We start from the raw sequence: 27765 nt of genomic DNA, 5'->3' as shown, positions 1-27765 counted from the left end.
GGGCAGCCAGTGCTACTGCAGCAGAGCCTCAGAGGCTGCACATGCTTGCAACCAGCCACGACTGCGTGTGTTGTCTCCTCATGGCTCCACGTAGTCCTCCAGGACAAAAGGAAAAAAGTACCCACATCCCCAAAACTTATTTTATTGGGAATCTTAGTTTAACTTGAACAGTCATTTCCCTTTTGTCTTTGGTAAGCAGTTTCGTGACAGTTTTCAACCGTTTTTACTTTCCACCCATCCTTCCCCTGTCTTTCCTTTTCCCTGGATTTTTTTTTCCCCATGCATTTTAGAGCACAGAAGCTCGTGGTTTTCCTCCTCAGCAGTCAAGGGCTTGCAGGTCAGCATCTCCATCTGTTTTGACCATGTGTTTCTTCTCTTCCTCCTCAGGCCTTTCCACTGGAGGACATGGAACACGTGTCTAACAAGGATGATGTGAAGACTTCCCTCAGGAAAGTGGTGAAAGAGGTGAGAAGTGGATATGCAGTGTCAGTGAGTGATGAGGGAGATCACACTGGGGATGTGCCTTGAAAGCAGAGGCAGCTTAAACTGTGGCTTGTGGGTGGAATTACTTGTGGAGAAATTCCAGGTAAAAAGGCTGCAGTATTTAGTAGCCACTGTATACAGATGTGAAATATTTCATAGAAATAGAGGCTTACCACAAAAAAAAAACAGATTTAAAAGCAGGTCTGGGATGTGAAGAGGGTTTAGCTACACTGAGGGAAGGGACCCAATCTGCACAGGAGGAGCTTTTCATGCCACTGTTCCATTTTCTCCCCAGACATCTCACGAGATGATGATGCAGTGCGTGTCCCGGGTTGTGTCACATCCACTGCACGGTGAGTCCTGTCCCTCTGCCTGTCCTCCCCAGACCAAGGAACCCTGCCCTGACTGAGGACAGCCCCCAAAACTCTGATAGAGAAGCGCATCACATAAACAGAAGCGGCTTCGTATGAAACCACAAAACAGATGTGGGTCCCAAGTATTGTGATGGCTGATACTCAGATCGGCCACGAGGATCCGACCCATAACTACATACTGAGGGAGAGAACCAGTACATAAAGTGCCTTGCATTGATGAGGGCCATTGAGAGAATGAAGAAAAGGGATGGCAAAAAGATTGGGTTACATTTTCCTTCGCATCCATCGCAACTCAAACTCATTTCTTTCTTTCTTCTTAGTGATCTCTATGCGCTGCATGGTCCAGTTCGTCGGCCGGGAAGTCAAATACAGGTGAATGGCTGCAGTTCTGGAGAGTTTGGGTACAGAAAAACACAAGTCCTGAAGTCAGGCTTGCCTGGTGCTCCCACACTGTGGGGGTTATGGTAATCCAGGAGGTCTGGGAGACAGAAAAATGAATCTGAGCTGTGTTTAGAGGATGGATGACAGCGGAGTGAAGGGATGTGGGAAGGCTGGACTCTGTCCTTGGAACCCCTTTCAGTTCAGCTTTGTGCCAGTGGGTGTTTTGGTGGCTGCAATGCACCTTGCTAATTACTCAGTGAGTTTCCTGCCTTTTTGTTTTAAATGCTAATAGAGAGGGAAGCTGTCTGAGAGACAACCTCCTCATGCTTACAGCTCTTCTCCTTTCTTGGCAGCGGTGTATTCAGAGCTATTGGCAGGATATTCAAGGAGGAAGGGATCCTGGGATTCTTTGTGTACGTGAGTTCTTTGAATATCTTCTCCCATAGGTGCTGATGACCCCCTGAGCTCCCTCCTACCAGTAACCTTGTCTGACTGCAGGACTCTCACATCACTCCTGTGAGCAGAGATTGAATCTGTGCCTTTGACAGAGCTCCAGTTTGACCATTAAGTTTTCCCCTGATCTTATCTTCAATCATACTTTTAGAGCCCAGGGAAAACTCAGTATTTTTACTTAGCTTTTACCCCTCCCACACTGCTCGTGTTTCTTTGTGTTTCAGCAAAGAAGCATTTAAAGCATTTGTTTGTGCAACAAGCACCAAGTTCAAGTGCAACAATGAGGCTCCTTGTTGAAATAAGAGCCAGGGCCTGGATAAGAAGCACATTCCTCTGAAAAGCACCATGGGTGCTTGTGATGAACAGGTGGTTCGTGCTGGCAGCAGGTTTGCCCATCTGATAGGAGCAGGACACTGCACAGTGCAGGAGCACTGCTGCCCAGAGCAGCTTGCCCAAAGGAGCTCAGACCCCGTGGTGAATTGACAGCATCACTAAAGCAGAGGTCCAGCAGACACTGTCTTGCTTCAGTTCTTAATTAATATTTCTTGACTTTTTCTCACATCTGTAAGAGAGCTTCCTGCTGCCTCTGCTCCTGGTGGGGAGGTAACTTGCTTTATTACTTCAATAATGGTAAAGGCAGCTCTGAAATTTCAGGAGGGGCTTTCAGGCCTGATGTGTTTGGCTCTGGAATCACAAAATCTGAGCTTTCAGATGAAACACGAACACATCAGCGAGAGGTGAACAGGGTGCCTCACTATTTTTCCCCAAGGAGAAAGAGCTGGAGGTCTACAGAGACCCCCCTTAATCAAGTGTCACCACATCTAACTGTTGCATCCTACAGCTGTTCTGCAGGATCTGCAGCTCCACATCACCACTGAATACCACTTCCTCCACGATGCTCCCTGAGCTTCAGCCTCAGTCCCCTCTCCTCCAGCTCCCTGAAAAACAGCCTGTGGAAGAAGCTGGCTGTGTTCCCCTTTTCCAATAAAACACTGTTGGTAGCCTAATTAAACTCAGTGGTTCACAGGGAAGGTTTTAACACAATGTGAAATGTTTCAAGAGGGCTTTGAAGTTATGTATGCCCTGCGACTCCGCTAGGAAATCACACTGCCACAAGGGGAACACAAACTACATCTGCAGGACCAAACTGTTGCTGTTTTGCTCTCAGCACTCCTAATGCCATCTGAATGCCCTTAAAATCATTGAGGACCATTTATTTCTCATTGCCTGACAAGCTCTACGTAGCCGTAACAGTGGCACATGCTCACTCTGAGGGCATGTCCAGCTAGAGAGGAAGATATTTCAGAGGATGGACTTACTTTGCTTCCCCTGGTACCTGCAGCAGTCTCCTGCTGCAAGCAGACCAGGACCAGTTCTCTGGGCTCTGAAATGCTCTTGACAATAAAATAGTAAGTGGAGCAGGCTGGTCCAGAGTATGTTTTCCCAACTGCTTTTCTACTGCTGCAGCAATCAGAGCAGGAAACAAAACCGATCCCCTGAGGTCCACAAGAGCTCTTCCCTAAATTCTGCCCTTCTCCTTTCAGTTCGTCCCAAAATAAAGATGCATTCTGGGGAGTGGGATTTCTCCATGTTGGCAGAGGAAAGGGAGGGCTTGGACCCTTCTGCACCTCACACCTGTGTTTTTACCATTGCAGAGGTTTAGTCCCTCACATCCTGGGGGATGTCATCTTCCTCTGGTGCTGCAATCTCTTGGCTCACTTCATCAACACCTACGCAGTGGACGATAATGTGAGTGGAACTGCCCAGCAAAGGGTTTGGGAATCTGTACCAAGCACCTCGAGCTGCAAGGCATCAATGGGGAAGGGAGACTAACACTGAAATAGACTAATCTCAAGCTCAGAGAGATGTCACGTAGCGACAGGGACAGCCTGGTATTATCCACCTCCTCCATAATCCTTTGGCTTCTCTTTTCAGTTCAGCCAGGCATCAGTGATCCGGAGCTACACGAAATTTGTGATGGGGGTATGTAGACAACTGCCACATCATTCCTCTGCCTCCTGCTGTCTGTGGGGTGAGAGCTCGTGGTCTGGGGGCAAAGCGGGTGCGTTTAAAGTCTCTACATCCAAAAATGAGGATAACTTAACTAACATGCAAAAGCTAGAGCTACTGCTTTTGTCATGAACGTCAGAGATGCTACCAGACTTCTGTGCTTTCAGATTGCAATGAGCATGCTGACGTATCCATTTCTTCTCGTGGGAGATCTCATGGCAGTGAACAACTGTGGGTATGTCTGTCACACTGAGATCTGATGCTTTCCCTCCAGTCTCTTGTTGTCTGAAACCTTTACAATCGTAAAGCTTTCATGCAGAACCATAAACTACATGGCACTTTGCATAGTCACTTGGTTTCCCACCCCAGGTTACTTACAGTGTTAGATCAGAGGGCACAGGCAAGCAGAATGAAAGCTCAGATGGAGAGGAATAATTGGGAGAGTTGTGGTGGTGCAGCCTGATCTGAACTAGACCAGAGGCAGAAGGGATCAAAGGGAACGTGCTGGCACCAGGGAACAGGCATGAAGAAATGCAAAACTGTTAATGCAGCACAGGGAGACAGGTGCAGGTAGAAACAGGACCAAGCAGCAGTAACTCCTTCACCTAGCCTGCTTTCCCAGTTCTGCTGCTTCTTGTGTCTTTCTGTGTGCGTGCTTATGGGAATGGGTTTGGATCTCACCAACTGCTGTAATGCTCTCTTGATATCTGCTCCTTGAAGGTGCAGTTACAGCATATAGTCCTGCACTCTTAAGGTATTCAGGTAACACTCCTTGTTTGTACGCTCCTGGGGTAATGAAATTACATGATCCACTGCAGTGTAACAAGCTGGTCATTTGGCCTTCAGCCCAGTGCAGACACCGTGTCTGTGTCCTCACTTACACTTGTGTTATCTCTGGATATTGTGACAGCTGTACAGATCATCTCAGCTATTTTTCATTGCCATGCAGGTTGCGTGCCGGCCTCCCTCCTTATGCTCCTGCATTCACATCCTGGATCCATTGCTGGAGGTATCTCAGTAGCCAGGTGAGGGAGCAAGGCACACACAGTGCTTTGGGTTCCTTTCACTCCTTCCTGAGGGCTCTGGCACCGTCCTCAGGTACCTGTGCTGCATTCTTGATGTGCTCTGTAACTGTTTCCATCCTTCCAGTTACAGCTCCGGTACCAGGCATGGCAGTACTGGTGTGTTCCTGTTACCTTAGCTTGCAGCCTCCAACCTCAGGCACTGCATAAGAGCAAAGCCCCACAGCTCTGTCCGTCAGGCATCCTTGCTAGAAGTGCCTGACCCCAGGGTTGAAGCCCCACTTTCTCTTCTGTAGCAACCTGGGGTGCTTAGGGCTGGCAGCCCTGCAGCAGACACATCTCATTCCTTCCCTGCTAACCTAGCAGCAAAGCGGCACTTCAGCATGGATGCCCTAACCCCATTGTTTTCCTCCTCAGGGGCAGCTGTTCCGTGGCTCCAGCCTGCTCTTCCGCAGAGCACCCATGCAAGCAGCCTGCTTCCCTATCGACTGACCCCAGCTTGCAGGGAGAAGTACAAACTTGGACTCCTTGAAGAACCCTAAGCTTGTTTCCATATGTATATTTGTTCTTTTTGATCCAAAGTCTGTGGTGCCAGAACAAGGCACCTCCTTTCCAGCAAGGCCAACCACCAGTTGGCCTGCAGTGATCTGGCTTCAGGCTCCAGCTGAGTCAAAGCCCCTTCCTCATGGCTATCTTGATCAAGACGCATAGGAGAGAGAGCAGAAGGATGTTTCTCTGGTCTGGGCTGTGAATCTGACGATACTGGAAAAGCCTGTGAAACCAGAAAATGCCCGGATGCTAAAGAAACCAGCCTCAGGATGCAGGGACAAAAGACTGCTTCGTTCTGCCTAAGCTGAGAAGCGGCAAGAGATCCAGGGCTGCCCTGCTGAGAAAGCAACAGCAGCACAACCAGCTCCTGTCTTGTCTCTCGTGGAGAGGGCTGATGTGTGTGGCAGGTAGCTTGTACTGGACAGAGTCAAGACTGAGACGCATACTTCAGGGTACCTAAGCACTTGGGAGCAGCCCAGCTCCCTTGGGCACGAAAGGGAAATAATAATTTCAATACAGTAAAAAGAGAAACAGTCCCACTACAATGAAGTACAACGCAGGTCCTTAAGAGAAATGTTTGACTTGACTCCAGGACAGCATCAGAAGATGGAGAAGGCACTTAAGGATGTGTGTGGCACACGGTGTCTGCTGTGGGAAGGCAGTGCAATGGGAGGAGTGCATTTAGGATGCACCTCACAGCCCAGTGAAGCTGGGCGTACTGCAGGCAGCGTGCATGTTTCTAAGGGAAGGGTTTGGTCCCTGGTTGGATCAGCCCCTGCTCAGGTACAGTGTTTTCCATGCTGGATCATGCTGCATCACATGAGCATCTCCCACCCGGGGTGGCATCACCACTTTGCTGATGGACAAACACAGAGTCCCGTTATGGTGCTGGGCTGTGGGGAGGTGTTGATCTGCTAACTGCTACAAGCAGAAGGGTTTGTCTTGCAACAGAGGCACCAGGCCCATCACTGTCTGAAGGAAAGGAATAAATCTCAGCCAGCCAAAGGCTTGGGAGCAGAGCCACAGGCTTCTCACCCATGCAGTGACACGGCAGGCCCTTGCATAGCAGGGCTCACCTGTGACAGCAGCGCAGGATTTATCCTCAGTTCCCAGGCACAGAATTACTGTTGTTCTCCCCCCTCTTCCCAACCAGTCTGTGCTGCTACCACAGCCAGGCAGATTTCCCCCACTTCAGTTCCCCACGAAGCAGTCTTTTGCACAGAGTTCAGTGTGTTACTGCACTCCTTGGGAAGAGGTTCTGGGGCCCTGAGCAGGCTGCAGGCAGGGGCAGCAGCAGCACACGTGGAAGCTTCTGTCCCCAAAAGCTCCCTTTGGTGTTGTGAAGTCAGTCCTGTCTGTCCTCCCCCCCTCCCATACGGTTTGTGTTACAATAACAACACTCAATGCATGGCCCTGTCCCCTAACCAGAAATTATTTTAAAGAGGATTTAACTATGCTCCAAAATACAGCTATAAAACAACTCTCCTTGCTTGTTTCTTTTTCTTTCCTAAGGCAGTGTTAATCTATTTTGTACAACGGGCTCCTTTGCTCAGGAAGGGTTTCCATTTAAGGCATTTCTTTTAATACAGGAGCTGATTTCCCGTGTATCTGAACGTCAGGTGCTGCACAGCCCACATCAGGCAGTGTTTGCCCAGGAACTTGGTCTCTATCCTCGAAATAAAGGCCACCTTCTGCTGCTCACATACCTATAAAGCCTCCTGTAGCACCTTCACCTTGCACACACCCTGGCTGCCATTACTGCATAGAGAAGTACTATTTCTTTTAACCACCCCTCTTCAATTCACTGTGACTCACAAGCTTTGCTAGAAACAACTCTTAAATGCAGCTTTCAATCAATTTAAATGAAAACCAGGTTTCAAAGGCCTTTAGGTAGCACACAGGAGGTAATTCACAACCCCAGCCTGACCTCAGAGCAGGGGCTGTCACTCATACGGTCATTAACTTCCTTACCTCCAGCTTTCTGGTTCTTCTCGTCCCTTACTTCATTTGAGGCGTCCCTCTACGGGGACAGCAGCTGCACCAGGAACAGGCAAGGAGAAAACACCACCCAGGCAGCCCCTCCCTTTTAATTGCTGCCTGTTAGTGGGTGCCCAGCTCCTGCAGCATAGGTGACAAGGATGGGGCCCTGCTGTTACAACAGAGGAGCTCAGGGCTGAAACTGCAGTTGGAGAACAATTGTAATGGGATGGAAGGAGGGTTGGGTCTGGCACCGAGGATCCTTGCACAGATCTGGTGTTCCCCTATCTAGCCAGGAAGCAAACTTGTGTTTAAATATTGACTCTCCAGCACAGAAATGGAATGGGTGGAGTTTGCAACCGCCCCGTGCCTGCAGTTTATCGTTCCCCAGTGGAAAGCGGAGATTACCGGGACTTTGGCCTCATCTGCTCCCTTTTTGCCGAGGGGACAAAGGAGACAGAGATTGAAGCTGGGAGAGGGAAACTCAGGTCAAGGCAGCCCTGAGCCCCCCTGGGGCCCTTTTTGCCTGCAGAGCTCTGCTGCTAAAAGCCCTTCAGCTAAGACAAACACCTGAGCACACCTTTCCCAGTGCTGTCACTGCAGTGTTAGGCTTATGGGCAGCGAGGCAATGCCCCGCAGCATTGCTGCCCTCTGAGTCTCTTTGTGTGGCTCTCCTGCAGCAGGGAGCTCCATAGAGGCCAATAGTTACTCAATAATAAAAATAACCCCTGGAGAGGCGACTGGTGCAGCCCAGCTCTGCTGGGAAGGGTTCAGGGCGGGGAATTGGGGCTGGGGCAAGGTGGTCACAGAGCCGTTCCCTCTCACGGTGGCATGAGGGTGGGCAGGAGTGATGTGGGAGGTGACGGAGAGCATTGAGCGGGACCTGCTGGGGGCACAGAGCGAGAGGCAGAGCAGGCAAGGAAAGAACAGAGGGAAATCCTGGCTGGAGATGAGGACGAGAGGCAGCGATGGGTGCAGCCAAAGCACTGAGCCGCAGCCCAGCCTGCCATGCAGCCGCGTGTCCCCACGCACAGCCGCAATCTCTGGGCAGCTCCGAGGAGGTGTCGAGCAGCATTTCACACCCCCTGCTTTGCACAGAGCCATTTGGAGGAAATTCTGCCCGCTCTCCCAACCAACCCCCCCATCCAGCAGCACGCGGGGCCCCGCGGCCTTGCTTCCTCCCTGCGACGAGACCCCGTCGGGCCTTCCTCCCACCCTGCTCGCATGGCCCCCCCGCCCCGGGGGGAGGAGAGAGCCGAGGCCACGACATTAAGTCTCCCCGGTTTGCAGCACAGCTCCTCTCCCCATAGCACGGCCCCACATGGGGCCACGGCATCGCCATCCTCACGGCCGCTCACCCCGCTGCCGTCCCTCCCGGCCGCCCGCTGGCAGCCCCACGCGGTCCCTTGATTAAAACATCCCTAATTCTGTAATCTGGGCGAATTGAGTTTCTTCCTTAAAAGCCGCCTGCGCTCTCCGATCCCGGCAGCGCGGTTCTTGTCACTCTGCCAAAGGAGGTTGGGAGCAGCGTCACATGCAGCAAAGTTTTACAAGCCGAGAGAGCCGGCTCGGGAGAGGAACGGCAGCGAGACGGACGCAGGGACACGCTGAGCGCAGAACCTCCTCCGGGTTGACCTGAATGTTTATTTTTTTCCTTTTTTTTTTTTTTTTTTTTTAATTGTTTGGAAGAACAAAGACTTCGGGCCGGGGTTGGTGTTTGTTTTGCAGGGCCGGTGCTGGGGAGGGGGGATGGAGGCCGGAGCCGTCGGCTCGAAGCCCCGCGTCGCCCTGGCCATGTTGCCGAGACCTCGCCTTGCAACTTGGAAGAGGAAAGACGGGGGGAAAAGGAAAAAAAAAAAAATAATAGAAAAGATATAAAAAAATAAAATATGATGACGTCACTTCGAGCTGGGGTGCCTTCCCCGCTGCCTGTCAGATGTGCCTGAAAAGAACAGGGCAATAAAACAACAGCCGCCTCTGTCTCCCTCGTTAAACACGGCGCTAATTGGATGTTAATTTCTCCTTGCTCTTCTCGCTGCTCGATTGTGAGGACTCTGCCTCGCTCTCCCTCTCGCTCTTTCTTTCTTTCCTGTTGCGATGCTTTTGGCAGCTCGGAGGGACTCCGGACTGCGGACTGGAATTGTTCAGGAGTACCGCATGGATGAGGCGTGGGGTTCCGAAATGGGGCAGGAGAGATGGATCCTGAGAGCTGTGCTAATCTCCTGTGCCCCATGCATTGTCTTGCTGGCTTGGAGCTGTTCTCTTCCCATTTTTCTTCCTTTCGTGTTGGGTCCAGAAAAAAAAAAAAAAAAAAAAAAAATATATATATATATATATACGGTCAAAAAAAAAAAAAAAAAGCATGATTCAATGACGACAAACCCCCAAACCTCCTCCCAGCTCCCCCCGTCTCGCCGCACACCGCGTGGAAACAGGCGTTGGAGGGAGCCGGAGCAGGAAGTTGTTGTTCTCGGTGTTGCCCAGGTCATCCTTCACTGGTACGTGTGCAAGAGCGGCAGCGCGTGGGGCAGCCCCATGGGCAACAGTGTGGGGCAACGCCGGGCCTGGGGGCAGAGCGGGTGGGGAGAGGAGGGAGGGAGCAGCGGCGGCGGCGGCTGCTGGGGGGAGCCATGTGGGAGTCGAGTCCTACCTGGGAGCCGTGCCAACTTCCTGCAAAGGGTTACAGCCCCGCGGCTCCCAGAGCCCACCAGAGGCGAGTTGGCTCTTGTCACGCATCCAAGGCGAGAGGAAGACAGCGGGAACGGAGCAGGTACCGCCGACGCCGAGCGGCCTCGTTCGCCCCCCGAAGCTCGGCCGCTTGTTTTGATTTAAACCCGCCCAAAGGGAAGGCCCCGCACGAGGCCGACGGGTGCCAAGGGTGGGGTGGACGGGGCCGGGGGTACGCGTGCATGTGGGGAAGGGGGGGCGGGGGGGGGGGAGGATGCTGGCACCGCTCGCTCCTCGTCGTTTGGATTAACATGCGGGAGATGCGCCTGTCACTTTGCTTACTGTCAGCGCCTGCTCGGGGATGGGTGACGGCTTTGTTTGGGGGAGCCGTGCCAAGGCGGGCTTGGCAGCCGCTCCCCGGGAGGGCTGCGGGGTGCACGGCCGCCCCTCGGCCCCTGGTGCGGGCGAGATGAAAACGTGTTTTGTTCCGTGCTCTTGGCATCTCCCCAGCAGCGCTCTCAGCCCCTCGGCCCCCCTCCCGAGCCCGCCGGGACTCCCTTTTTATCGTTGGCGCAACCCATGTGCTCGCGGCAGCAACAAAAAGGCCCCAAATACGCCCTAAAACACACAAACCACCCTCAATCTGCCCCCTCGGAGGCGGTTGCTGCCATGCTGCCCTCATGGCGGGCGCGTCGCTTTCGGCTTTTTTCCCCTTTTTTTGGCCCTTTTTTGCACCGAGCACGAGGCGGGATGAGGGGGCGTGCGGGCGGGAAAGAGCACACGGCGGGGGGGGCACAGAGCCCTATCCACGTCCCCAGGCCTTTTGTTTAACCTGAGTCGACGCACGGGAAGGTCCCAGCTTTATTTCTGCCCCATTTATTATTATTATTATTATTATTATTATTATTATTATTCCCCCCCACCACCCCCCAGCCCCGTGCTCATGCCCTTTGGGGCCAAACGGGGCAGAACTCTTCCGAGTGGATTTTCGGAGCGCCGAGTGCAGGAATTCCTGCCAGCTCGCCTTTGTGCCAGCCTGCCCCGGCCTTCGGCGTCTCGTTCAGATGGAGCCTGGCATCCAGGCACCGCCCATTTCTTGGCGTTGAGCTGAGAGGAGAAGGAAAGGGGAGAGAGCAAGCGAGAGAAGGGAAAAAAAAAAAAAAAAAAAAAAGCTGTCTCACTCCAACTGGCCTTTCTCGGAAAAGGATCCTTCCCTGGTGACTGTCCGGATAAGCGGAGCTAAAAGCAGCCACTGCTCCACAACACAACCACTCTGCTGGCGGTGCGTCCCTCTCGCTGCCTCGGTACGGAATCGAACCTCGCTCTTCATTTTTTTGGTTGGTTGGTTGGTTGGCTGGTTGGTTGGGGTGCTTTTTGCCTTTGATTTGAAATACCGTTTCGTTCCGCCCGGCGCTTTGTTGTTGCTGCAATTCGCCTTCTCCCCAAAAACCCCTTCCCTGCAGCCCGTGGTGCTGAGACTCGAATTGATCCAGATGGAGGGACGTGCCCCCGCGTCCCACCTCGGAGCAGCACTCGAGGTGCTTTTTCCTCTCGCCCCGCTCACCGCCGTCCCCCACGCGGGTGCTTTGTGCTTCCACCACGGAGGGGAGAAAAAAAGATGTCGACTCATGTCGGATTTGCAGTTCAACATGGCAGCCGCGGCGAGCGTGGTGGGAACCCACAGCCCCCCGAGTCCCGCGCTGGTTGTGGGCATGGGATGGGTGCCAGGAGGTGGCCCAGGTGGGTGGAGGAGAGAATAAGAGGATCATTTCTTTTCTTTTTCGGAGGGATCTGCGGACGAGAGAACCGCTGCAGTCTGGTTCTGGTGGTGTTAACTGTTTAGAAGCTGGCACAACACGCTGGGATGGGCGCAGAGCCGTGGCCAAGTCCCATAGCTGGGCACGGGGCTGCGCTGGGCGAAGATGGGCAAGGGAGCAGGGAGGGCTGTCGTGGAGCCGCGGTGGCCTCCAGGCTCTGGAGATGGCTCCAGCTGGGAAGGGGCTGCCTGGCCAAGGCACGGGGTGTTGCAGAGGGCGATTCGCGGAGCTTCACACCTCTCCCCACTGTGCCGAAGCTCTCCGGGTCTTGCTGAGCTCGGGGGTTTTGTCCGTAGTGTGTGGGACTCTGCTCTCTTTCTGTCAGACTTAATCGAGGCCCGTTTGGGATGCAACAAAAGCAGCCTGTCTGCAGGGCAGGGTCTCCCTGCCTCCTTCCTGCCACGCACTATGCAGGTGCTTAGGAGCCATGCGAACTGCCCCTCCTCCTTCACCAAATTTTTCCTCCTCCTTCCCCACTGCTGGCTTCCCCCTCCTCCTCCCTTCTCCAAAAACAATATTCTCTCTCCCAGCAAGTGACGCACAGCCCTACAGCAGAGCCTTTGAACTGGCTGCAGAGCACCCAAATGCCCCAGCTCAGCTTCACCTCCATCTCCCACCCGTTCTCCAGGGGACATCTCTGAGTTTGTCTCGCACCCCACTCACCTCCTAGAGAGAGGCGGCAACCTGCGTTGCCTTGTGCACTGCATTTTGGATGCTGGGGTGCTTTGGTTCTGCTCTGAACCTTCCCACTCGCTTGCTCTTCAGCTGTAAGGCAAAGCAGTGGTTGTAGTGGGCCGAGCAGAAGCAGGGAGATGCTGAAACAGATTGTGAATGCAGCTACTGACCTCCTCTATGGCGGGAGTGCGGCTCAGGGCCGCGGCCTTTGCTGGCAGTTCCCATTTTTGAGGCTGCTTGCTGTGGTCCCTGGCTCTCGTGCTGCACAGTGGTTGGCTGGGGAGCTGAATGCCCACGTTGCTGTTAGCAGGAAATGGGGCCGGTCAGATCTGGCCCCAAAATGTGGCAGGATACCCTCTGCAGCAGAGCCCATTTACATCTGGTTTACATCCAGACCTTTAATACTAATGAGAAGGGAACATGAGCATTTTACTCATCGCTGTAGCTTTTTCCTTGCAGATTTTTGACATAAACAGGGGCTGGGGTGGAAGCAGATCTTTCCCAGTTTGCTCCCAATTTCTTTTGCTTCCCTGGGAGAAGTTGGCAGAGGGCTGCTATCAAAAAAAAGAACACTGAAGTTGCCGGCATCGCTCCGCTGGGCTCTGCAGTGGGCAGCCCCTTGAGCAGAGAAAGTCTGAACTCGAGGAAGACACTGCTTAGCAGCCATCCAGCCAAGGGACGCAGCTCACAGCAAAACAGGGCTCGGGCTTCCAGATCATGGCTCAGCAAAAAGGACAAATTCTTGAAACTGGCTGGCAGACCATTCTGATGCTGACTGCATTTGAACCTGGAGTTTGCTGCCTGGCTGCTGCAGTGCAAGCTCTGCACCATCTCTGGGAGCGAGCAGGAGCTTCCCTGCAGGGCTGGATGCACACACAGCTGCCATGACCCCCCCAGTGGCCGGCAGAGCTGTTCTAGATTTGCACTGGCATTCCTGAGAGCAGGATTGGGCCTCTAGGTTTGTCGAGGGTGGCTCTGGGAAATTTCCTTTCCTTAAAAGGGCCAGGTTTGGCCAAGGCAGAGTCTGGATTGTGTTTTCCTTTTTTTCCTTTTTTTTTTTTTCCTCCTCTCCTCTCTTTTTTTTTTTTTTTTTTTTTAAAACTTGAAGCTCTGGTGAAACTTGCCTGATCTGCAGTTGCAGTGCTGCCGTGCTCTGTTTGTGTGCAGGCTGAGCCCATGGGGACCATCGTTCACCAGGTTGCACGGTCCATACAATCAGCTTTACTTCTCCAGCAATCAGTTCTGCTGGAGAAATGGGACATTAAAGGCAGGGAGAGCAAATCTGGCCTTTGTGGGCTTCTTCCTCGTAGCTGCCAGCTTGTTGCAGTGGATCTAAGGGCACAAGTTGAATGAGATCCCAGTAGTAACACATCCAAGGGATGCTCACAACTCCATGCACCATGGGGAACGTGGGGTACCCAGTGCCAGCTCACCACTGAACCACTCCACAGCTCATCTTTAGAAGAATCAGTATTATTTACCTTTCCTGCTGCAGTTTTTACTCCCTATAAATCACCTCTTTCATTTTCTGATTTCCATCCACTTCTTCCATCATCCTGGCTTGCTGTTGTGAGGTTGCTCGTGCTACTCTTTATGTTACCTGGCTGCTATGAAAAGTGAGTTGGGGGAGGACAAAGTGAGGTTTGTTTTTGTAGGGCTGTCTGTGGGCACTGAGCAGTGCCTGCTTCCCCCACTGAAACCAGTGAGGCTTGCACTTTGTGTGCTGGATTTGGCATGCTATATTTACTCATGAGTTAGTCCCGTCTGCAGAAAACATAGAAGATGCAACCCGACAAGGGCCATGCTGCACAGGGTGAGGAAGCCTAAGAGGTAGGTATGGCATTATTCTGATGATGACAACACAGTCTAACCCTGTGTGCACCACCTCGTGGTTTGGAGAGGTCTGTACCCAGGTGCTGCTGTGCCCTATGGCTGCTGCCAGCACATCAGCGTCGCTGTTTTACTGGGCTAGGGACAGAGGAGCTGCCCAAGAGGCTGGACAGGGCAGGAGGCTTCTCCTCACCTGCACGACCATGCCAAGTGCTGTGCTTCCTCCTCTTCTCCTGCCTGGAGGGGTCTGCAGAGCGGCCACGGCTCTGTTCAGCATGGTTGACTGCTCAGTCAGCATCCTGGGGTTTGATTTGAACTCACAGGATGGCTGTGCTGATGTTTCAGTGCCATGCATGGGGACCTGAAGCAGCTTTGGCTGAGCAGGAAGGTTCTGGGAATTACACCAAGAATGCAGGGAGTGGTTCTCCTCTCCTTTGGCCTTGGCTTGCTCAGATCCGTGCACCAGCTCGCAGGCGCAGCACATGGCATCCCATGGCATCCAGGGATGGTGTGGGAGCTGGCACACACTGAGTCTGACAACAGAAGCCTAGGGCTAGAACAGAGGCACCCTCAGCATGTAAGGAGAAAGGGTCTCCCAGAGCCCCACGTGGAGCACCAGCTTGAGTTGTAGCATTTTTCAAACTTACTCCTTACGTGGAGACTCCATCAAAAGCGAGGGCAGTGCTGCTACCAGCATGAATTGCCATGCATCTGCTCCCAGGGCTCATGTCTGTGGATGAGGATGGGGCTCAGATCCCCCCATAGGGGGTCACCTCGGGCCATCCCTGCAGCCATGCTGCTTTGGGAGCAGCTTACTGTGGCTGAAGAGAGCTGGGGTGGACACAGAGAGATGCAGATAAGAGAGGGTGGGAGGTTTCTGCTCCTTTCTTCAAGCTGGCACTGCTGACCTAAGCAGGCTATGAAATCCGACTGCTCAAGATGTTTCAATCTCCCAGAAGCAAGAATGCTGTTAAGTTCTCCAACATTACCTCCCAGTTCAGCCCAGTGAATCATTGTGCAGCCTGCTGGAGGGTTGCTTCTGATGTTTTAAGCCTGCAAAATCCTTCTTTATTCCCTGGCTTCACTGGATGTGTGCCAAAGACATACTGGACACGATCTCAGAAGTGGCTGCATCTCAGTGCAGGACACGGTGGCACACAATGCATTGATTCCCAGTGCAGTCTTTTGTGCACAACATGCTCTCATTTGCCCCAAATTCTTCCCTGCTGTTCAGAGAGGCCATGGAAGGCAAGAGGAGTCTTGCAGTGGGTCCCCCAAGCAGGAAAACATGAGCCAGGTCATGCCAGAGCTGAAAGACAGGATAGGCTCCTGGGCTGGAGCTGCATCCAGCCATGCTGGAGTGCTGTGGGAGTTCCCATCTGGATGTGAGCTCTGCGGTCTGGGCGCAGGGAATTAGCCCAGACGTGGTTCCCAGGGCGGGGGAAGGGCCGAACGAACAGAGACAGGATAAAGAAGCAGGTAAGGACTTCCTGTCCTTCAGAGCTCAGGAGGAAATCCTGCAGCTGGTGAATCTGGATACGATTAGGGTCCATTTCTCCCTGTGTAATCAACCCATCTGTTCATCCCTGCGCATTAGCAGTGCACACCCCACTGCAGGCAGATGCCTCTCGGGCTCTGCTTTTATCTGCGTCTGCCTTGGCTGCTCCATGCAGCCCAACAACACGGCTCACTCTGAGCCACGGCTGCCACAACCATGCCTACATTTTGCCCTATAGACTCAGCCAAACCCCTGGGAGAGCTGTGGCCACAAAACCCATCACGATCACAGTGACTGGCAGTGCCAAGCCCAGGAAGGCGCTCCCCAAAGGGACAGTGGGTGGGGATATTCCCCTAAGGGCTTTTGCACTTTCTGGAGAGATCTTTGTACTGTGCTGATAAGCTCAGCCTTCCGGACACTGCCTGTTTCCTTGAGCTCAGCTCTGCTGTAAGTAGGTAAAGATGGATTGGTTTTGGCTGCCACGATGAGACTGTAGAGCTGTGTTGATCCTGAGTTATGAGCATAACCTGAGACAGGTTATGCTGTCTCACTTGGTCATGGGAGGGACCAAGCTTTCAGTGTTGCTCTGTAGAAATGCTGGTTGAAGTTGATAGGTGCTGATCCCTTCCCGAGGAGTCATTCCACCTTCCTTCCGTTGGCAATCTTGCCCAACTATGCAAAAGCTTGTGTCAGCCCTGCAGTGGCTTGAAAACACAGGGCCAGATGTCAGCCTGGGCTGAAATGAGGTCAAAGAAGGAGCTAGCATGTGGATCAATCTGTTGTTGTAATGCAGTGGTGTGAGCCTGCATGGTCCTTTAGGGTCTTTGGAAGGGTCAGGCTTGGTGGCAGAGTCAAGACATAATGTAACAGTGACCATTTCCAGCCCTGGTGTCCTGTATACTCAAAGCATGTAAACAAGCTCTTGCTTGTGTCACATTTTGTCGTTGGAACAACATCTTGAGGGATCCATTGTACTCAGTGCTGTCCACACACAGAAGATAAAGATGGTCCCTACCCGAATCAGAGTAAAACTCAGCCCAGATTTTTTGTGTGTGCTAAGCAGCCCAGGCACAAAGCTTCTGCCTTGTTCGAAGAGAGCCAAAACCCAGCCAGAAACAATCTGAGGCATGCATCAGAGATGAAACATCTTTGCTTTCAAGGGCCATTTGTTACTTAACTTCTCAGTGCAACCTGTCTTCATCCTCTATTGTATGGCTCAAGACAGCACTTTGGGTCCTAGATCTTCTGATTTTTGTTTGCTTTCAAGTGCTGTGATTTACCACTAAAGAATAAATGGAAAGCAAAAGAAAACAGCAGCACATGTTTGCATAGGGCCTCCGTTGTTCTGTGCTCTGCCACTACTTCAACAGAAGCAGTAAATCCTGCTCCCTGGACAGAGAGGGGCTTTTGGGCAATGGCTGCATACAAGGCTGGGGAAGATAAACAACCAGAAAAATACTGCTTTTAGGAAATGGCAGTGGAGGATGGCCAATCCACTGCTCAAAGCCAACACAATGCCATCAGTCAGCAAAGACTTACTGCTATTATCTCTCCGAGGCATTTTTGCATCAACAAAGAGGGAAGAGATTGATTTGTGTTATGGTAACTGTGGTCAAACTTGGCTGCAATTAGGAATCTGTATGGTTTCTGAGTTGGAACAGGGAAGTTTTGTAACGAACTATAGAAAATGTGAGTAAACAATCTCCATAAGCACCAATGGTTCCATCTTCGTTAGGATTTGTCAGAACCAGGTTACAGCCTTCGCTGTGGGCTGTGACTTCACCTCAGCAGACATGGAAGGTGCATGAAGATGCATTCAGTGGTCTTTGGATGAGCACAGGACTGGCCACATCTAAAATAAATCGGCTTATGGGATCGCTTGCAGCAACAGCTTCAAATCCAGTATCTAATGAGTCCCAGAGATGTGGAAAACGAAGCTGCCTCTCACCTTAGCAGGCAGAATGCTCCCTACCATTATCCACCTCCTAGAAGAAAGGGAAACCACCTTTGGAATATGCAGTCCTCCAGCATAAGGCGGATACGGGTTTCAGATGGCTGTGGCACACACAGCGGACTGGCAAAGCTGTCCAAAAAGCTATCTTGGATTTCTGCTTCCTTGGGCTGGAGCCCCAGGGCTGTGTTGGTGAGAGAAAAAGGCAGGGAAGATCTGGGACTCTGCTGATATGTGCTTCAGAAGAGCTGTAGCATCAGTATGAGCAATGCAGGTAAGTTCAGCTCTCTTCTCTCTGGCAGAGGGCGAGGTGTCCTGGCTGATAAGAACAAGGAGCCCATCCATCCAAAGCCAGTTAGACCTTCATGAAATCTATTGCCTCAAGCAAATGCATTGTTCAAAACATGTTCAGTTAATTAGCAGATCAACTAATTAACGTTCCCACCATCCCAGGTAGGGAGTATCTATCTCCCAGAGGAGAAAACAAAGGCGAAGTGACTCAATAAGACTAGATGCAGGAACTCAGCAATGCAGTTAAGTCTGCTGTTTTCCTTCCCAAATCATTTTGTTGTTGTACATCATCCCCCATGGACAAAAACAGAGGAGGAGTCCTAAAGACTTCTGAGGAGGGGAAACGAGGAGAAGTGCCTCTGGGCAAGCCTGAAGAAGAAAAGAATCAGCCCACAAATATACAGAGGAAGCATTTTGGTTCACCCATGCTCTTGCACCAACTAAGGAAAAAAGCTGACACACTTCCTCCCCATTCAAAAGGAAAGTTTTTCTCATCATCAAAGGAATAAAATTCCTTTGCTTCCTACTCACATTTTCATCCCCTCTAAAATTTATGAGCCAGAAGCCAAATGGTCAGTGTGGGGAGGAGGAGCATCTTCAATAAGGCAGTGGGGCTACATTTGTATGGGCTCACATTGAGGGAATAACCAAGAGAAGACCTGAAGAGGCTCCAGTAAACAGCCAGAGGGAATGCTTTGATGCTGAGGAAGTCCAAAGACACAAACACATGATGATGAGCAGCTGACTGCCACAGCTGTACAACATGGTAAGAAAAAACAGAGCTAAAACACAAGGACTTTGGCTTGCAAGACCCCTAGCAGCATCACAGACCCTGTCTGAAGAGCCCTGGTCTCAAACAGAATTTGGCAGTCTTTTTCTCTCCCCATCCATCTTTGATCCAAAGCCAAACAGCATTCTTTGTTCTATCAACTATCAAACAATGGTCCTTGGCAGAAAGTAGACTCGCACTGAAGGATGACCACCAACTCCTGCATTCAGTAATTATTTTCCTAAGAGAGCCTCTTGGGGATGGAGGAGGGGCCCACATGCCTTACCAATGCCATGCTCCTGGTTTTCGACTAGCTTTCATCCAGACAGTGAACCCTTCACAGCACTGAAAGTTTGAACAGCAACATCAAGGGTGTGCCTTGAATGAGAGCTCTGGTGAGGCCACAGCAGCGATATCTGAGACAGAGAGCACTGAGAGCAAGAGTCCTGTCCTCCATGAGTGATGTGGCCATGAAAGCAGCCTCAGTCTACCACCAGTGCAACTCAGAGTCTGCAGATTGGAGGCCATGAGGACATTCCCTCATCAGTGGGCCCTGCTGTCCCAAACCCTACTGAAACAAACAAGACTTGGATCTCTCAAATACCTTCAAAGTTCCCAAACTTTGTTGGCACAAATAGCACAAGCGTACCTATGAAGGAGCTCTCACAGCTGCCCACCAACCCTGCATGAAGAGCTGGGACAAATGCTGACAGTTTGCTACAGGTGATGCTCATCTTCAAATAAAGAAAATCAAGCACAGCAATTTAAGAAGTAATATATTCACAGCCATTTGCACCTGAAGATCTTAAGATCATCTGCAAGAAGGTGGGAATATAGTAGTAACAGCAGTTATTAGAAGTCTGAGCATCCTTGGTTTCTTCACAGTGGTGTTGGCATTGCAATTCTGCTCCAAATTATTCTTCAGGAAAATTGTTCTCCCCACTGACTCAATAGTTTACCAAGTTTGTCCTCCGGTGCTTCAATTTATCCCATATGGAAATGTGCACAGAGTGCCAATTAACACCCCTCCTTACAGGGTTTTCCCACCAGATCTGTGCTGTGCTTGGTTGTGGCATTTACAGTTCCCTTCATCCATAGGGATGGGGTTTGTAAGCAGGATTTCTCACTTATCCTAAGGCTTGGGAACATCTGTGACTCTCACAGCTTCATCTTGCTCTGTGTTGGGTGCTCTCCCATGAGCTGTGTCCTGCTCTGACCACCTGCTCTGGGCTGGTTTTAGTCAAAAAGAGACCTCACCTATGTTGTGGACGATGGGCAGGGTAAGGGTGATGCCCTCAAGGTGATCAGGAATATTAAAGATGGCTGTTGTGGAATGGCTTAGGTTGGAAGGGAGAGCAGATGGTTCATTCTTCATATCCAACCATTTGGGAACCTCTGTCCCAAAGGCCTTGGTGACTGCCCTCGGTTCCTCTCCCCCTCCCCACGCTCTCCTGTGGGTGTTATTTACACCGTTTCCTTCCCGGGGAAGTACAGGAGTTGGACGTTACCGTGTTGGTTTCCGTTCTCCTGCCCTGCTCCCATCGGGAGCTCTCACAGAGAACAGAGCTGGTTGTGGTGAGGCCAGAGGTGCTGCCAAGACCTAGCAAAGACACGTAACCCCTTCCAGGACCTCAACCAGCTCACGTGTGCTGGAAACCCTGACCCACAGCCCCATACAGCTATGGGGCGAGAGGACCACTCAGCAGGAGGCAGGGAGGACAGAACTGGGCATCTCTGCCAAGCTGTTCATTTCCTATTGCATCCTACCCTCCCTTTTCCCCTCCCTTCCCTTCTTCCCTCCCATCTCCAGCGAACAAAATGGCTGCATGGCCATTTTGTTTTCTGCCTGGAAGGAGGAAGCGAGGACGCTGGGACTTGGCTCTTTCTTGGAGGCTGCGGCCATGTTCGAGCCCAACTCTCCCGTCTCGACGTGGCACCGGCTGTAGCAGGGAGGAAAAATAAATAAATAAATAAAAGGACCTTTTGGAAGGAGACCAAAGTCAGAGACAGAGAGTGGGCAGTTTTGGCATATGTTGAGCACTGAAAATGCCTGGAATTGCCAAACCGAGCTTTTGTGTTAGCAGGGTAAGGCTGCTGGGTGCACGCAGAGCCGCGGGGCTGCACGGTACAGCCGGACAGAAAGGTTTGTTGGCTGTATTCAATAAAACAGCCCTCCTTCCTTGTGCATTTATAAAGTACCAGCGAGCACTGTTGTCTAATTTGTTTTTGGACGGGCGGATGGTTTTACACATTGGCTTGGTATGATTAGAGCCGGTCAGCGCCGGACGGTAGCAGTTTAACCTGTTGTGTGTCCTTTCGTTTTTGGTGCATATGTGACCTTTCTGCAGATTTGGCTTTAGCTAATGAGATCCAGAGCATTTTTTTTTTTTAATCATTATTATTTTTTAGGGATTTTTTTGTTTTGTTTTATTTATTGCCTGAAAAGTTTTCATCTCGGGAATAAAAATCTTCATTTAAATATTAAAAGATTGAGCTGCTCCTGGCTTTTTAAGCACTCACTTTCCTTGCCGGGACGGTGCAGTGCTGTGATAGCAAAGCTGTTTACTGCAAGGATGCATATCCTGCAACACAACAAGCCATGGGAAGTAACGTGCCTTAAAAGTTGAAGGGAACTTGCTGGCGTTACCATACAACGTTGCGCAGAAGCATGGCAAAAAAAAAAAAAACCAACCCACCAGAACATGCGCCAAATAAAAGCCTTTTTTTTTTTTTTTTTTTTTTAAGTGATTCTGCATTTCCCTCAGTTGCTGGGATGGCTTCACAGTTCGCAGTCGTGGCTCTTTGCTCCCAGACGGCAGAGGGGAATGGATTTCTGGTGACATAATGGGGATCGGCTCTGCTGTGGGTCAGCTTTGGGGTGGTCTCACCTCTCCTGGAGGGATTGCTGGACATCTGGAGAGATGCTGGGAGCGAGAGCAGGAGCGGGGGATCGCTGTCCTTGCATAGAAAGGTATTTGCCTCCGTATCCGCTTGGCTTTCTTACAAAAGGACAATTGTGGTGGAAATGGTGGTCTTGGAGTTGGGGTGCATAGGTGGGCGCTGGGACCGCGTCGCAAATTCCATGTTTTGGTCCAAATATATGTTAGGGGTAAACATGAGCCTTTTGCAAGCAGGTTTTGAACTGAAGGAGAGCAGAATTAATGGAAGAGTCCTACACAATATTGCAGGATGTTCTCTGCGTAGATCTTTGTGTTGTCCTATAGCATTGCGTCATCCTATAGCATTGCGTTTTCCTATAGAATTCCGTTATCCTATAGAATTCCATCATACTGTAGCATCCTATTATCCTATAGAATTCCTATAGAATTCTGTTATCCTATAAGCATTGCATTTTTCTATTCAATTCCGTTATCCTATAGCATTCAGCTATCCTATAGAATTCCGTTATCCTATAGCACTGTGTTTTCCTATACAATACCGTTATCCTATAGAATTCTGTTATCCTATAGAATTCTGTTATCCTATAGCATTGCATTATCCTGTAGCATCGTGTTATCTTATAGAATTGCATTATCCGATAGAATTGAACACAGAGCAGTTAAAAGTTTTTTTTTTTTTTTTTCCTTTTATCCCTTTGATTTTTACTCTTCCAAAGGAATTATGAAACATCAATAGCACTTGTTTTTAATTTTGTGACAAAAAAAAATCTGGAATTTTTGTTTTTCCTTCAGGAAAGTGTATGTGATATGCTGATTGACCAGGATTTGTTCCAACCCTTAATAATGGGTTTACGAAGGGTTAATCAAAGATAAATAGCATTAGGAGCATGTTACAGATGCACATATTGTAGATAAAAACACCAAATTGATTAACGAGGACTGAGAGGTTGACAAACATCTGACAGAACTCGAGACAACCCCTATCAGATGAGCAGGAATCCATTAGGATACCTGTTAATTGTTTCATACAACAATAAGTGTTTAATACAAACAAGTGAAGCACTGCCGACAACATTACAGCACACAGAGGAAAGCACTGCTGAGATGTGGGGCTGTTTTGGGGGTGAACTTCCCCAATTTTGGTGTCCATCTCCCCTTTGCCTCTTTGCAGTGCCTCCAATTAACTCTTTCGCATCTTCACGCTCGGCCCCAGGGTCAGCTCCACTTTGCTTTCCCAGAACACAGCATCACTGCACACATCAGGAGCTCCCGAAAACTTTCCCAACTTCTTTTCTTTTTTTTTTTTTTTTCTTTCCCTTTTCGTTTTGTCCATTTGCTTTTCATTTCCCCATTCCATGTCACTACGGCCTTCCCCACCGGCAAAGCCACGGCGACAAAATGGCCGTCAGGCAGCCATTTTGTGGGAGCCGGCAGTGGCTGCGGGCAGCTCTGTGTTCCCCTGCCTCCCTCTGCCTGCTCCTGCCGTGGCTCCATGGGGCTGAAAGGACTCTCAGAAACTCAGCATTTCCCTCTGGGAAGTCCTGTCCGTGCCCGGCACATTTTGGCACCGAGCTCAGCGCTGCTGCTATACAAAGGCTGAAAGCTGCGCCTGCTTTGAACGGAGCGACCTTGTTGTTGCATGGTTTCCTCCCCCCTCCTCCTCCATTTCATTCAGTTCTCCTTAATAAGCCAGATCAGCTCCTCAAAGCTGTTCAAGCTCTTTTCCAAAGCTCCGTACCACCACGATTTGAAAGGCAGAGGCTCTGCTGGGCCTCTTCGGCCTTCAGACCCACAGACAGTTGTGGGTCCACCATGAGGCATCTCCTGGGGGTCCCCATTGTTGGCTGCAGTCACTTTTCCATCTCAAAATACAAGCAGGAAAGCCGGGATGGAATGGACATTTTACCTACATGAAGGATCTTGCTGGGAAGAACCTAGCTGTCATTCACCTTCCAATTCCTATCCCACATTTGGCTTATTTTTATGCCCTGGAATGGGTCTGGAGTGGGAGAACGGCAGTACTGCTCCCCAAAAATCTGTGCTCAGAAAATGGTGTTTTTCTGATTCGCAGAGGTCAAGTGTCTAAAAATCTTCCAAAATTCCAGGTTTCATGAACTCAGAAGGCAGTGGATGGCTTTGGGGTATGGGCTCCTGACCCCTGTAGACCCTTTTGGCTGTTTTATGCAGATTTTTGCAGTGCAGTATTGCATTTAGGCACTTGTAAATGGAGTGGTTCAGCGGCAGTGTGCTGGAAGGGAAGGTTTTATGCCTGAAAACTGGGAAGCCATCGTGGTGGGAAGGTGCCTGGAGACAGGAGCAGGACCTGCCCAGGGTGGTCCCACTGCCAGCTTTCCTATGGACTCATCTTGTGATCTTTGGCAGATTTGGTCACATTGCTGCTTCTTTCCTCATCTTTAGACCATAATCCATCCTGGAGAGGGGCCATCGTTACAGCACCAGCTGTGACAATGGTGCAGGGGCCACGAAAGTCACACTGATCCTTACAGCATTTCTAAATTGTCCTATTTGACTGCTTTCTTCATAGGTCCTGGCAGGATCAGGATTGCAGTGTCAGCAGCTTGGTATTCTTGAAATCTACACTCATTAAGACAATTATCATAATTAAATCTCCTGTTTTCAGGATTACTCGTAGAAGTCAGAAGGGATTTTTTTTTTCTCCTCCCCACATATAATTAGATTGATGGAAATGAGGGGCTATGTAATGTAATTTCCCATCCACAGTTTGATATTAACCCAAACTCCTATTCTTTGCAGTGTTATCAAAAGTGAGTCTGTAAACGCCTGCTCCTCTGGTTGGTGTCTGTGGCACCACGTTAAGCTTTGGGAAGCTAAAACACTTTCAGATAGAAAACCTGGAGTCAGAAGGAACTCACAAGGATCACTGAGCCTAACTCCTAAACTTCTGACTAAATGAATCCCTCCGTTCCTGATGGTAAATGCTGCAAAGCTCTGATTGCTGCTGCATTAAGCATTAAGGAGGGAGGTTTAACCTCTGTGCATCATTTGCTAAGCCAATAAAACAGGAAGAATATTATTTACCATCAAAAGGCTGTTTGGGATTCAAAGCGCTTGGCGCCGTGGATGGGTTGGGTACTTTAATGCTATAGGAATTAACCCTGCAACGCTGATTTTCTGACACTGTTTATATGTTATCACACAGGGAGAGACCTGGGCCAGATGGCCTGGCACAGTGGGTCATCCCAAGGCTGAGTTTGTCAAAGGAAATTAAAAGAATTAACTGGGCTGTGCTGACTGCTAGTTGAGAAGAATTTCTGGACAGCTCGGTGAAGGAATGTAGGCACTTTCCAAGCCTCGCTGCAGAGATATCCTTTTTCCTGCCCATCTTAAACTCTCACCTTGGGGATCCCAGCTACAATAGCTGACCAGAGCTTTGGGTATCTCGCTCATGCACTCTGCTGCCTGTTAGCTGTGGAAACACAATTAATTAGGCATCCTCTGTCCCTTTGGTGGGCTATGCCTTAGCCCCTGCATCTCCCTTCCAGCTGTGGGCAGATGGGACCCCTCCTGCTTCACAGCACTGAGTTCTTTTGGGAAGTCCTTCGGGTCTCTGCTGTGTTGCACATGCAGCCCCTTAATGTGCTGCTGGTGACTCCCTTTTCCTTAGATCCTCCTTTAATCTTTAAGGGAAAATCTTTCTCATTGCAAGAGAACCACACACATCTTCTAAACTGCCAGCGTAATACCTTGCATCTGTAGTTAGGTGTACAGAGAATGAAAAAGCCTCAGAAGGTGAGCCAAGGGCTTGGGGGGAAGCCAGCTTGTCTCTGCTCCACGCCAATAGTGCCTGGCTGTGCTATAGCATTAAAGGACCTGCATGTTGCTCTCATTTGTTTGGGAAATGAGATCTGCCTTGATATACTCAATACCATTACATGTGCAGCCTAAAAGCTTCCTTGTACTCAGTTATTTCTAATCTGCTCAGTTCCCTGGAGTGCATAACAGCTAAATTGATAGATTATTTTATCTAGTCTGGCAGGTTTGTTCTAGATATGCTGTGTGTTCAAGAGGTGAGGTCAGCTTGCCTGTATATTATTTGGTTTTGCTGCGGCTTCAGGAAGGCTGTGCTTGCTGTGTGCATGGTCCTGGGCTCAATCTGCAGATTTGCTGCTTCCATAAGCTCTTGGGTGCATAAAGTTTGCAGCCTGCATGATTGCCAAGGATATATTATAGTCCAAGTGGACTGAAGGAGCTATAAGGAGGAAAGGGAGCTCCACGACAAGGCTGAGTATGAGACTTGCTTCTTTTAGCAGCACAAAGTCTGATGAATTTTTATGCATTTCTCTTCACAGGAACCACTGAGCAGTCAGTACCTGGATAAGGATCATCTCATTGCCCTAGATGGCAATGGTCCCAAGCTGTCCTTGAGGCTGAGGTAGTAGATTGAATAGTTGTGGAGTCTTATCCTCCCTTTGAGCTAACTATACAATCTACTGTCTTTCCTAAGGAGACAGTTAGATCTTCAGTTCATCTGCTTCGACACAAAGCATGGAGACAGGTGGTGCAAGAAATCCTGCCCTTCCACAAAGCCAGGGGATCACACCAGACCTCTGTACTGCTCTGTGGAGGTGAGGTAGTAGGTTGTATAGTTTGGTGGGAGGGATTCTATCCCATTTCAGGTGATAACTATACAGTCTATTGCCTTCCTTGAAGAGCAGCAATACCACCAGAGGAGATACCACTCAGCCACAGAGGAGCAAAAACAGCACACGGCACCATTGAATAACACGGTGGGTCTTCTCCCGCAGCATCCAGGATTGTGTTATTCCAGGGAATAATTACAGAATATCTACATAAAGAAAAATGTATCTCTCATTTTTAATGGCTGCAAGAGAAACAATGAAATGAGCTGGCTCAGCCCAAAAACTCAAAGCCCGTGAGCTGATCAGATTTTGGCTGGTTGACCCCTGGAAGTACATTCTGGTTTTGGACAAGTTTCCAGCTCTCCCATGGGACAGAGTTAGAGGGTGGTTCTTTCTGATTTGATAATCTCTATCAACCCAACTCATATGCAAACCCTGCTGGAGAGATTAGGGCTCCTATGTATTTACGTAAAATAAGCCAACAATTCAGACCAATGCCCCGTCCTCCTCAGGAGACAGGTGAGAAAGAGAGATGCCAAAGGCAGCAAGTCCTAATCCCTCTTGTTCCTGCCAGGTAGGTGGCACTGATATCTGACAGCAGATACAGGAGATGACAGCCTGCTTCAGAGCTCTGGACTTGACAAGGGACAGAGAATGGTTATTTCTTCCCTTTGTGAGAAGCAGATGGGACAACCCCTCTGTCACATTCCAGAGTAAATAGAATCCAGATCACAGGAGGGACTGTAACTCGATGAGGGCTGCACCAGTTTCTCAAGACTGAAGGATGTCTCGGACATTATCACTGGCATCTCACTGCCAGGGAAACGCGTGAGATGTGAGACACTGAGGAGCAAGGGCAAACCGAGGGCACCTTCTCAGATGAATTGGGAGGAAGAGAGCTGCAGTAAGAAATTGGAGCCCTCAAATTTCACCCTGGAAGTGAAACATGGGGCGATTCAGACCTGGCTGCTTGGGCTATGGGACTCCCATCAGTGAAGCAGCTCATTTAAGGCTCCTCTGCTTCTTGGGATAGGGCGTAGCTTCAGCAAGGCTGGGATGGGACTTCCTCAGGCTGGGCAACAGCTGGAGGGTGGGGATGCTGGAGTATCTAGCAGCAGAGGAATGCAGCCCTCTGCTCCATACATCTGGCTTTCCAGGAGTCATGGGGACCTGTCACACAAAGCTACAGCTCGCTTCTCTTCTACACATTCTCACCCCCTAACAGGGGAAGGGCTTCTACCCCCAGCATTGCTCAGAAGGTACCAAAACAGCAGCACAAGTATGGGAACAGGGCAGCACAACAGCTTCATATTTAAGGGGTGTACCCTGGAAAAGGATTAATCCTGTGAGTCCCAAACAAAATCAACACTCCCCATCCACTGCACTGATGTTAATGCAAAGAATTTTAAGCAGCAAAACGGTATGAGATGAAAACCACAAATAAAATACCACTAGAAATACTCTTCTGTGAAAATAAACTTCCTTTGACTATTGTA

General features: G+C 50.2%; 2 protein-coding genes and 1 long non-coding RNA gene across 7 annotated transcripts in view; 2 read left to right on the top strand and 1 right to left on the bottom strand.

Moving 5' to 3' along the window:
• Positions 1-6752, top strand: part of MTCH1 (mitochondrial carrier 1) — an 8144-nt gene extending 1392 nt beyond the window's left edge. Inside the window, exons 4-12 of one of the 2 annotated variants that reach the window (XM_019623155.3) lie at positions 388-465; positions 779-836; positions 1178-1229; positions 1592-1651; positions 3347-3440; positions 3627-3674; positions 3869-3936; positions 4651-4726; positions 5141-6752. In XM_019623155.3, coding sequence (XP_019478700.3) covers positions 388-465; positions 779-836; positions 1178-1229; positions 1592-1651; positions 3347-3440; positions 3627-3674; positions 3869-3936; positions 4651-4726; positions 5141-5215 — 609 coding nt within the window. In that variant the 3' untranslated portion in view covers positions 5216-6752. Of the gene's footprint in view, positions 1-387; positions 466-778; positions 837-1177; positions 1230-1591; positions 1652-3346; positions 3441-3626; positions 3724-3868; positions 3937-4650; positions 4727-5140 lie in introns of both variants that reach the window. The other variant, XM_085210494.1, reaches the window with a different exon arrangement.
• LOC116217782 (uncharacterized) lies at positions 127-11235 on the bottom strand. Of its 4 annotated transcripts, none has more exons than XR_014879940.1 (4): positions 9900-10218; positions 9632-9813; positions 7244-9527; positions 127-1335 (listed from the first exon to the last, which is right to left on the bottom strand). XR_014879940.1 is itself a non-coding variant. In XM_085210495.1 (4 exons), the coding sequence occupies exons 2-3, from the start codon at positions 9736-9738 to the stop codon at positions 8706-8708; spliced, it is 921 nt and encodes a 306-aa protein (XP_085066621.1). In that variant the 5' UTR covers positions 9739-9813; positions 9900-10158; the 3' UTR covers positions 127-1335; positions 7244-8705. The 4 variants fall into 4 exon arrangements, 1 of the variants encoding a protein (XP_085066621.1); XR_014879941.1 differs by having other exon boundaries at positions 9672-9813; XM_085210495.1 differs by having other exon boundaries at positions 9640-9813; positions 9900-10158.
• On the top strand, positions 11085-27765 carry LOC109371073 (uncharacterized). Its single transcript, XR_014879943.1, has 3 exons — positions 11085-11220; positions 25979-26254; positions 26345-27765. It is a non-coding gene; the product is annotated as an uncharacterized LOC109371073 (long non-coding RNA).

The sequence above is a fragment of the Meleagris gallopavo genome, chromosome 28 (assembly GCF_905368555.1).
Source record: "Meleagris gallopavo chromosome 28, MGAL_WU_HG_1.1, whole genome shotgun sequence".
NCBI classification, from domain to species: domain Eukaryota; kingdom Metazoa; phylum Chordata; class Aves; order Galliformes; family Phasianidae; genus Meleagris; species Meleagris gallopavo.
This window is presented reverse-complemented; position numbering and strand designations above follow the sequence as displayed.